The sequence below is a fragment of the Eublepharis macularius genome, chromosome 2 (assembly GCF_028583425.1).
Source record: "Eublepharis macularius isolate TG4126 chromosome 2, MPM_Emac_v1.0, whole genome shotgun sequence".
In the NCBI taxonomy this organism is placed as follows: Eukaryota; Metazoa; Chordata; class Lepidosauria; order Squamata; family Eublepharidae; genus Eublepharis; species Eublepharis macularius.
In genome coordinates, this window is record NC_072791.1 from 69344974 (window position 1) to 69356751 (window position 11778).

The 11778-nt window shown below is 40.3% G+C and overlaps 1 protein-coding gene across 4 annotated transcripts; it reads right to left on the reverse strand.

Moving 5' to 3' along the window:
- Window positions 1–2994: 2994 nt before the first annotated feature.
- On the reverse strand, window positions 2995–11776 carry LRRC57 (leucine rich repeat containing 57). 4 transcript variants are annotated; one of them, XM_054972750.1, is made up of 6 exons: window positions 11691–11776; window positions 8671–8858; window positions 7515–7650; window positions 6805–7073; window positions 5566–5751; window positions 2995–4651 (listed from the first exon to the last, which is right to left on the reverse strand). In XM_054972750.1, the coding sequence occupies exons 2-6, from the start codon at window positions 8752–8754 to the stop codon at window positions 4610–4612; spliced, it is 717 nt and encodes a 238-aa protein (XP_054828725.1). In that variant the 5' UTR covers window positions 8755–8858; window positions 11691–11776; the 3' UTR covers window positions 2995–4609. The 4 variants fall into 4 exon arrangements, with proteins under 4 accessions (XP_054828725.1, XP_054828727.1, XP_054828726.1 ...); XM_054972752.1 differs by lacking the exon at window positions 11691–11776 and adding an exon at window positions 11519–11681; XM_054972751.1 differs by lacking the exon at window positions 11691–11776 and adding an exon at window positions 11213–11507.
- Between the last annotated feature and the right edge of the window lie 2 nt (window positions 11777–11778).

Genomic DNA, 11778 nt, shown 5'->3' on the forward strand with positions numbered 1-11778 from the left:
ATTTGCAGGTCAGTGTGACAAAACACTTCAGTATGGATACTGTAATTGTCTGCTTTTGTGTGTAATTTGGATTTTTGAAGAATGCAAATGAACAAGCTGTTCTACAAAACTCTTGACTTTCTGTGTTGCCTAACTGAGCTGGGATGCAATAAAAATGCTTCAGGTTTTCTTCATAAACCAGTTAGACTGAATAAACATAATTTATTAATGTCTTATTTTTCTTTTTCAAGAGCATGTAACACAGATCACTTCATGTAATTACAAATACAAACCAATTATAAGAGCTAGTCTTGGTGGTTTCTGAGTCATTTCCACTCCGTATTTTGCAGTGAGACAACCCAGACTAATTTCCACTGAGTGTACCAGTTTTTTGACCCAAGTGATGATTTTTTTAAAAAATTGTTTATCGTCCACCTTTAGCACTGAAACAGAAGGCGGATCACACATCAAGTCAATACAATCAGTTCTGGTATAGAAAAATGTGAGTGGGAGGGAGGTCATGGCTTCAGCCTGGCCATATTGGTGAAGTTCAGGACACAGCAGACATCTTCCACTATATTATTATTATTCACCTGCCTTTCCCTTGGTCTTTATGGAGGAAGGGTCGCTAAGTTATAAATAAGTATGTTTCTGCTTATGTGGCATGCCTTATTTCTAGATTTTTATTGCCTTTGGTAAAATATCAGCTTGTTTGATCAAGTTTCAGGTTCTTTAAAGCTACCCAGTGAGATTTCTAAGAACCATCTTATACAGAGCATCCAACCAGATATAACATACACAATGTCTCCAACAACCTGCTCTTAGTAGCAGACAGTGTGCCTACCTGCTTGCTGATGAGAAAATAGATTAATTGGTTCTTGACTCTTAAATATTGAGACAGAGGAGGATAGTGTATATTAAATTTTACAAAGCAAAGATAATGGGTTTGATCCCTCCCTTGGACCAGAACAAGCTAGAAGGTAAGTGTTGCTGTCTTTCTAAGTCCCTGGCAAAACTGTTCCTGCAGGCAACCCCCCCCCCTTAGTGACATCATGGGGTGGGGGGCGCTGCAGAAAGGACGGCAGAGGTATAGGAATTGTGAATACTTCCTTGACCATTGCACAAGCTTTTGTTTTGTTAATGTCATGGCAGGCCTGGAGTTAACCCCCTCGAGTGTAACTTGCCTAATACAGAATCATGCTGCTTAGGGCTGGATGTTATTTGATTGAATACAGCAGTTATTTGAAAACATCTTCGGAAGTTTTATTATTCAAGATGGAAGCCAAGATTGGCTACAGTGTCTGGATTCTTTGACAAACCTGAGTCAGTTAAAGATCTACTGTCATTCTTGGGGTGTTTGGTGTAATATATTTGTGGTTTTATTTCCATTCCATTGAGTTGCACTGCAGTTGAACCAGCATGGGCTGTTCCACAGGGCGCTGATCCTACAAAGCAATTGGCATCATAGGTGCATGCACACAGTAGCATAGACTGGAGTGGCTGGACTGTAGCTTCCTTTGTCCCCCACTTGCAGGTAAGAGGTTTACACCAGCAGAACTCAAGAGTTGTGAGAGAGGAGTTACCACGTGGCCTCCTTGGCTGGCTTTGGGAGTGCAGTTCCTTGCCTGATCATTGGTGTGAAGTGATAGGAAGGGTGCAAGTGGACATGGTTGCCTCTGCAGGGTCTGTCTTCACTGCCACTGAGTGAGCATGAGCTCAGCTTTACTCCATTGGTCCTCTACTGATCCGTATTTCTGGCTTAGCATTGTATTCTACACATGCTGAACACAGAAGCCACCTTACTGACTCAGACCATTGGTCCATCAAGGTCAGTGATGTCTAGACTGGCAGTGGCTTCCCCAGGTCTCAGGAAGTGGTCTTTCACTTCACCTGCTACCTAATCCTTTTATCTGATGATGCTGGGGAATTGAACCTGGGACCTTCTGCATGTGAAGCAGACCCTCTTCTAGTGAGCCACAGCCCTCTGCTTTCGCATCTTCCCCTGTACTTTTTTTTTAAAAGCCAAGTATTTACATAATCCATGGCAAGAGGAAGGGCTTTAACAAAAGCCAGTCCCTTAATTTTTCCAAATTTGCAACTAGTATTTCCGCAAGGTGCAATTTTATCCCCCATGTTATCCAACCACTACATAAAGCCTTTAAGAAATAATTCATAGCTATGAAATTGGATTCCATCAATATGCAGCTCTATATCTCACTATCGAACCCCTGGTGATGCTGTAGAGGTACCGAGTTGCTTGCTAGCTGTTGTCAAATGGCTGAAAGTAAACAAATTGAAATTGAACCAAACAAGACAGAAGAGATACTGGTTGGAAATACAGATCTTGACAGTATGCTTCCAACCTTTGATAGGGTCCAGTTGACCCTGGCTGACTCAGTGAAAAGCTTAGAGGTTATATTGGACCCAGCACTGCTACTAGAGAAACAAGTAAATGCAGCAGCAAAAAAGGTCTTCTCCCAACTAAGGCTGGAAGATGGCTCCCTACCTCAATACAGCTGATCTGGCCACCTAGATTCTTGCTACAGAAACATCGAGACTAGACTACTGTAATTTACTCTATATAGATCTCCCCTCAAAGTTAACTCAGAGACTCCAGCTGGTGCAAAACACTGCAGCCTGTTTACTTTCAGGAGCTAGATGGAGCATGCATATCTGCCATTCTGCAGTCACTCCATTGGCTACCTATCAATTACGAAACTCTGTTCAAGATCATGATCATTCAAAGTCCTTCATGGCCTAGGGCCCTCAAATGAGCAAAACCGCCTCTCTCCCTGTGTTCTGCCATGGCAGCTTCACTCATCTGAACACAACCTATTGCACCTGCAGTTGAGCTAAATCAACAACTGCCTGTATATGCGCTTTCTCTGTGGTAGCCCTCCCTGCCCTTGTGGGATAACCTGCCTGTCTTTCTGCAAACTATGCAGGACTGAATTATACAGGACTTTCTACTCAAGATTACCAGGATATGTTTTAAGAAATAGCTCAAAGAGATAACCTTGGAAAGGGACAGGGAATGTAGACTAGGCTATTGGGTACTGGCTGCTGGTGTGGATATAGTCCCGCTGGATAGTTTGATGTTGGCAAAGATGTCATGTTAATTACTTAATTCAGAAAGGTTTCATCTGTGTGTTCTGCTTTACTAGTTTTCAGATTTGCAGCTACCATTGTGTTGTTTTATTTACTTACATATTTATATTCTTGTATTTTTGTGATTGAGCTGTTGTGACCCACTCTGAGCCTGCTTGCGGGGAGGGCGAATAGAAATCTAAACATCAATCAAACCCAACTTATCTGTTTTCATTGGATGTCCCAACTGTTGATCATATTGTATTTTTGCTGTTAATGTCCTAGCTATTGATTATGTTATATTCACTTGCAGTAAGTAATCCGCCTTGGATCTCAGTGAGATAGACTATAAATAGGCAGACTATAAACAAACAATGAAGAGGTGCAAAAAGTAAAACTCAATTTATTCTATGGTGTAAATGTTTATTGTATATTTATTACTATGTAATAAAAACCTTGTCAGATGACCCCATCCCAAAAGCTAGCAGTATAAACATTCAGATAAATATGGTAGCTTTCTTTTCAATGAAATAGAATATGCTAGATTTTTCCATAGAAGAGCAACGTTACTTTCACAGAACCCATGTTATACATATGTTTATTTTTATTATTCATATTGTGTTTGAATAGTTCTTAACATAGCTTTAATGTTAAAAGTGCCAAAGAGCTTAAGACATTTGTGGATGTAAATTGTTTAAAGTAAAAATATACAAGTTATTCTGAGTAGTTGCATATTTTTCGGTCCTCCTGCATACTTTGCATAAGGCAGCAATAATAAAGGTGATCAACTAGATTAAGCAGTTGAGTTTGTTCTACTACCATAAACAGTCAGTGCAAGGATGCCGTCTTCTCTCCCCTCCCCCACAATGCAGTCAGTGTGGATATCTAGATCCAGTCACATACGCCATTTAAGCATGCTTAGAGGTGGATTGTAGTGCATTTCACCATCAAGTGGAAGACAAGCCAATCACGGGCTGCCCTTGTAAAAGTGAAGCCGGGACAATTATTTTTTTATCTTGTAACACATTACACTAAACTTAATTCTTTGTGCTTCATAAAATACATAGTTTTTTTTAAAAAGCAGTCAGCCTCTTCTACACTATAAGACAATACAGCAAAAAGATGACTTTGCATTGTTAAGCAGTTTCAAAGCCTCCTTGCAAGTGTTCCCCAGACATAATTATGCTCACTCTCCATATTACAACTTCTTTAAAAAACAAGCTTGCTGACAGCTGAAACAAACTGGTGCAGCTCAAGTAATATACAAGATTTTTCTTCCAATCCACAAGGATCCCTGAAGATGGAGAATTAAATAAGGCAGACATTGTCTGCTCTTATGGTAAACATTACACCCAGGCTAGTTTGGCTGCATCTTTCCTTCACTTTGCAGCATTAAATGTTTATGTACCAGACCACTAAAAAGTCAATATGGCTGGTGTTTCCTTGGCATTAGTCAAAGCCTTCACATTCCTTCTTCAAATAGGCTAGCAGCATGTAGGATCCACGTTTCATGAATTTTTCCTTCACAAGATTAGACTGTCCATCAGGCAAACTTTTTCTTTGTGGCTGTGAATCTCTCCATATACTAAAAACAATCAGATACAAAATTACTGGTTTTGGGGGACGCGATGCGCCATAAAGTTGTGGAATTCTACACTAGTACTAGAAACTACTGTTTTTACGATGTGGAATAGGTTTATAATTCAGTGCAATTTCTTATGCTAGAGGGATGCATAATCATGTTTGACTATCTATGCTGGATAAGAAAATGGCTGTTTTGGTTTAAACCCCTACAACAATCAATGCAATAAATAACTATGAGATAAAATTGCCATTTATACAAAATATGACTATAAAGAATCCACTTCCAATTTTCTTAACATGCCCTTTATCTACCATTTACCTCCAGTGGCTAGTAATAACAATTGTGGGGCATAGTTTAGTTGTCTGAAGAGTCACTGTTATCTCCTTTTCCCAAGGCTTATTGCTTTAATATAGGTGATTCAGATTTAGAATAAAGATGCTGTGCTACCTTCACCTCTTCAGCTCAAATCAACAGAACAGCATAAAGTGCTGGTTATGTAGCTTGCTTTGAGTCTGAAACAAGATACCTTTATAACATGAAAGGTTGCAATTTTAATTAGACTTTATGACAATTACCAGTTCTTGAGAGCTTTCATGAATAATGCCTAAGATACAACTTCACCTAAACCAACTGTCCCAGAACAATGCGGAAATGGGAGGGGTTAAGGAGTCACTAAGAGGCAAACAGCCAAGAATGTTTTCTTAAAAGTTCTAAAACAATTTTCTATTACATACATAACCCCACAAGCTGGAAAGATATCCTGCAGGCATTCTAAAACAAAGTCCACAAAACCAATAGCAATCAAAGCACTTTCAAATATATCACTATTCTGTTCTGCTTTGACCCACAAGTAGAAACCTAGTTTCCCAGAGGTCTAGATAGAAATTTAAGATAGAGAAGTTTTTCCTACAAACCTTATCATACCCATCTAACTCTCTGAGTTTCTTGATTTCAAATAGATTACCCTCTACTGCAAGCACAGAGATCTGAGAATCACTGAGAATACTCTGAGGAAGCATGCTTAGTTCTAAACAGTTCTCTTCCAGACGCAAGACTTTGAGGCGGGGACAGTGAGAGATCTGTGATGAGATTTGTGAAATCTATCATGCATTTAAAAGAAACAAGAAAAAAAGATTAAATTTTATCAACACTATATTTATGTCATGCCTCTTCCTCCCACTCCCACACATCTTAAAGATAGCACCGCAACAAATTAATCCATTATGTCTTCCAATAAATGGGCTGCAGTATATCAACTTCTGCTTATTACACACCATAGTAAATTCCCAAATTCTCAAAATTTTGCTATATTACCAATGCTGACAAAGAAAAGGACATGTCTATAGATCTGACTGAACATGTTTCAATATCAACTTTGATGTGGATTCTTGCTGGGTTAATAGAACTATCATATCTTCGATGCAAGAACTGAATCTATATAAAATTATGGTATTGTAGATGTCATTTCAGTTCACATCCACTTTCAGTTCACTAAGCAATCATCTCTCTCTAAATTAGTAATTTCAAGCAATTACAAACTCCCAATGAACTACCTCTGGAGACTTCTTATGCAAGGAATATCCATAAATTAAGAAATTAATACATTATAATGGAAATAAAAGCCTAGATAAGGAAGGTATAAAAGGGCACTGGTTCAGGTAGCCGGCTCAAAGTTGACTCAGCCTTCCATCCTTCTGAGGTCGGTAAAATGAGTACCCAGTTTCCTGGGAGTAAAGTGTAGATGACTGGGGAAGGCAATGGCAAACCACCCTGTAAAAAAGTCTGCCAAGAAAACGTCGTGATGTGACGTCCCCCCCATGGGTCATTAATGACTTGGTGCTTGCACAGGCGACCTTTACCTTTTAAAAGGAAGGTATAATGCTAGAAGCATGAACCTCACATAATATTCTTTTTAACAATAGGAAATTGTGTTACAAAACAGACCAATTTAGCCTGAGTTACCCATTAAAGCTAACAAAGCAATAGGAGCTTATTAAAGGAGCTTACAGTATTAATACTGCAATCTTCAGAACACTTCAGCTGAGGATTGCTCTCTAAGAATGATACCCATCTTGGTAGCATCCAAAACAAATCTGTGTTTGAAGACGCTATTCTATTTTATTGGTGTACACATATAAAACGAGTTCTCAAACCTGATTCTGATTCAAGTTCAGTTCAATGGCCTGCAGTTCTCCCACTGTGTCTGGCACACTTTGGATCTGATTGCGGGAGAGATCCACCACATCTAAGTGACGGAGGCTACAAAGCTGGGGAGGTACAATTCGGAGCTTGTTTCCCGAAAGGCTCAGAGTCTTTAGTGCTGAGAGCTGTCCAAAGGCAGCAGGTAGCTGCGTCAGATAGTTGCCATTCAGATGCAAAGCCTCAAGTTTTTTCAGCTTGCACAGCTCTTCAGGCAGGGCAGCTAGAAATAAGTTACAAACAAAAACAAATCAAGTTACCAGGTGAAGATCAAGACTGTTCTTTGTGGAACAATACAAAACTCCATTTTGCTAAGACTCAAGACATGAAGGGGGATGTTTTTTGGTAATACATGAAATGGGAAAAATACAAATGTCCGGATTAGCATGCAGGCTACACCTTTCCTTGAAATTCTAGCTAGGCACTCATTGATTAATAGACATTATTCAAGTTAAGCAATTCTTAGATAACAAAGGATGTTAATGTACTTCAGTAAAAATGCTATTGCAGTTCTGAAGCACCCTCTCTATTCAGCTGCAAAATGTCATGAGTTTTTAAATCAACATATCCACTTATTGTAAACTTCAGAAGAAAACATGAAATCAAACTTATTGTAATTCATTTATATTTGTATATCCAATAAGATTCTTTTTAGAACTCATACTCAGTTTGTTATGATTGAGAGCAAGGCTTTTCAGCACAGAGAATCTTCCCATTATTGGAGGCAGAGTTTCAATCTTATTGTTTGACAAATCTATTGTCCTGAGATTACTCGCCAGCTTCTGCAGATCTTCAGGAAACTGAAAAAGCAATTAAGATATTATTTAAACATTACAAAAAGACACAAGTCACACAATTATGGGCATGCAGGTTAATAAAGATCTGGGAGCCAATGACTTTAACAGACTTATTTACAAGATTATGATAAAGGTTTATAACATTATGAATGATGGGGGGGCGTTCTGTGTCAGGGTACAGCTGAGTTTGGGAATATCCAATAAGATAAAATAATCTGTGGTGGGAGAAAAAGAAAGTTAACACAAAACCCAGGATAGTGGTTACAATGCCTAGCTAGTACCTGTGAGACTCAGGTTCGAATCACCATTCTGCCACAGAAGCTTGCTGAGTGATCTTGAGCTCTGCCTAACCTACCTCATAGAGTTGTTGGGAGAACACAATGGAGAAGTGTGATATAAACCATTTTGGGTCCCCCTTGGAGAGAAAGATGGGGCATAAATGAAATAAATCAATTACGCATTACCAATTTATGGCATTCATTGGCAAAAGATGCCATGCCCATTAGTGTAGGTAAAATCAAACACACTAGCTTCAAGTATGCATGCATAGGATCAGGTACAGGTTGTTCATCAGATTCCAGTCTACTGACATTACTGTACCTGTAATCCTTCAGAGTTGGATCCAATGAAGGGCATTTCACAGATCTTTTCTGCCCTTCCAGCAATGTTGAGACCAGCATGCTGCCAGTGGCTCAAGAAGCACTGGAGCAAGGTATGGACAATTTCAGGTATAGGAGCAAGGTATGAACGATTACACCTAGATCTCCTTTCTAACCACAATCCCTAGGCCACTCCTGCTTTTGTCCACACAGGTTTCAGGACTTTCACCATCGCCTTTTCAGTGTTCTAATAGGAGCTGATGGTAGGAAGGAGAAGTGACAAATACTTGCTTCGGCAACTCTTACTGTTGGGCCTTTGTTGAATCCAATACTCCTGCTTTCTTAAAAAGCAGTTGGTTGAGGCATAATCAACTACAAAATAAATAATTATTTTTAGTACATATAGTTCATGAAACATATTTACCTCAGAAAGGCCTTTTCCAGTCAGCTGGAATACCCCCGTTTTCTGGGCAGTCTCCAAATGAGCTTTTAAGGCACTGTTCCCCATCTTCCTTTTCTTGAGTCAGAAACTGACAAAATGGTTGTCCTCCTGATACAATTGCAGCCAGGTAACTTTCATTCACTTTGCATTAGGTCACATTAGTTTATTTTCTGGTAAAAGTTAAAGTTTAGAACATATTTAAATAAATATTTGCAATGTGGTACAGCTATTGGGAGTGTCAGATCTGGGATACCAGAGTTCAAACCCCTCTCTGCTATGGAAGCTCATTAGGTGACCTTGGGCCTATCATTTTCACAAAGCCTAACTTATCTCACAGCAGTTGCTTTGAGGATAAAATACAACAGAGAATAACGTACTCCACCATGAGCTCCCACCATGAGGAAGGGTGGGATAAAAATGCAGTAAATAAACAATTATCTAATAGAATTTTTGGTCAGTATACTCAAGCTTGAAAAGTGCTTTATGAACTGTTCGTCTTAGCCTAGTACTTGTGAACGAACACAAATTTATTTAAGTTTTCTTATATTAAGAAAGCATTAAGAATGCATTTTTCATGATTGAAAAAGCACTCTATGGAAATATGCAACAGAAAAAGTAAAGTGTTAGGCAAACAGCTTGACTAAACCAATTTGTTTCCAAGAATGCTTAGGCTCTCTGCCTAAGAAGATTACTTAGTCAGTCTGGTACAAAAAGATCTGGTAGGTAGGTTACATAAATACAAGCAGCCCAGCAACAAAATTCATTAAAGACCTTTTACAATGTGTGAAGCTAAGGCTTCTATTTATTTATAGGTCATCCTATCCCAGGAGCTCAGCATATTGCAAAATTACAGAAAAGGCCCCTCTGAACACAATGCTGTTGTCAAATAAGCATGTATGAGAATCACTCTGTATAGCTTTCACCAATGTTGCGTTGACTTTATGATACATTAATGTACTTTCTGTGTTTTTGCTTCTGAGCTGCTGTCTGGCAAGGAGAACTATACGCACACAAATTAAATACTTACCCAGTCCGCAGGTCTGTAGCCAGGCATCAAATACTGTATACATTTCACCCAAAGAAGACTCAACAGATTGTATAAAATAAAACCATTTGCCAAAACAGCTGTACATAAGCATAACAAGCACATCCATGTTAACTAGGGTAACTTCTCAGGAAAAAAAGTCTCCCAAGGAATATTTGAGAGCTGAATCTATACAATTTTATAGGAATAAACAAACTAAAAATGAAAGTGTGTATCTTGTACCACTGCCTCTATATGTACAATATAATGTACCACAGGTAAACTACTCAAGACGATCCAGCTAAAGTCTAGCAACCATCCACACCAACTGCACTAGAAGAGTGGCTACCAGTTGGTATTTTTTCATTGAAACGACTTTGGACTTCATGCTTAGATAGCCCAGTTTATAAAAGGGAATAGAGAGGAATGGGTGCCAAAAATGAATACACACTGGCTTAATAGGAAGAAAGAATCCAAAAGCAGGACTGCTACTGAAAGATAGATAGTATTACCTCCTCATCAAATTCCCTCACCTTACCTGCTTAAACGTATTTTCAAGGCAAACAAATAAATACCAGTGCTTAAAAGCCCATCACTTTCATTCAACCTTGCCCTTCCTCGCTGCAAAGGCTCAGAATATTACTTCTCTCCCCAAACACCCAACAAAGACACACAACAAATCCTTTGGTCACCCTAGAATAGCATTCACAGTGCCATCTTAAAACCATCATGCCCTTCTAAACCCACTGAAGTTACCATGGTTTGGCATCCTCAAAGAGATCTCGACCTGCACTTGAAACAGCTTCCCTGTTCCCTCAAATGAAGGTTAGAGGCAGGTGGGAAGTAAGAACTCAGGGCCCGAAGAGGACGAGATGAAAGGCTGGGCTTCCCAAGAGATGAGGTCAGAACCTTGTCAGTTCCATCGAGTACCTACTACACCACGCGGCTTGGAAACGGGAGGAACAAACCCACCCACCACGTCTCCTCCCTTTTGTTAAAAAGGGAGAGAAAGAGAAGACTGCGTAGGTGACGAGACAAGAGAAAATGCGTCTCTTAAATTGGGGGCACCGGGAAGGAGGAGGCTCGCAGCCCAAGCAGATTCAGCTTTACCTGTTGAACATGCTACTCTTAATTGGAAGGGAACAAAGGCATCCCACGGAGCTTACTCCTGAACACAGATATGGAGAATCGGACAGCACAGATATAATGAACATTTACCTGTGAACAAGTCCCAGGTAGGGCTTGTGGCTAAAAAGTCACAACACTGCAGCTACTCCCCAAGTTTACAGAAACATCTTGGGCAGATCCAGGCCCAATAGCACCTTTCCAAGGTACGAGCTTTGACTCTGGAAAACTCATTCCCTGGGTATCTCAGTAGGACTTTAGGGTGCTATTGGACCCAGATCTTGCTCTTCGACTGCAGACCAACACGGCTACCCACCTGAGACTATCCTAAGCAGTGTTACCCACGGACTTCAATGAGTTTAGAAAGGCGTAAACCTGCATAGGATGAACTCTTAATCGCCACCAGATCTAGTAATGGAAGAAAAAGCGCTGCGGAGATTCCTCAGAAGTAAGGGAGCCCCGTTCTGCCTCCATTCACCAGCAGCCACAACCGCCCCCTTGCATCCTAGCAACAAACAAAATGCACGACGAGAATCCGAAGGCGCGTAATTTCAGGCCGGACTCCGGAAACGGGCGACTCAGATTTAGCCAGGATCAGCCGCTACAATTAATTATGGCGAACCGTGCCCCCGGATAAGAGCGGAGTCTACCCAGTTTATCCGGGGGGGGGGTGTCTATTACCCAGTTTTCCTGATTGGCTTCCGCCACAGTCAGCATGGCGCGGGGACTGCTACTGACTTCATTTCCCGGTACCGCCGCTCCTAATAGACCGTCTGAATCAACTGCCACACCCAACATGGTCGAGCCAAGCAAAGACGACTTCTTTTTTTCCAGAAAAGACACAATAAATTACCTCCCGGGCATTCTTTTACCGTACAACTCCTAATATAGGCGTTTGGAGTTTGCCACACCCGTCATGGCGGCTCGAGTTTCAAAGAAAG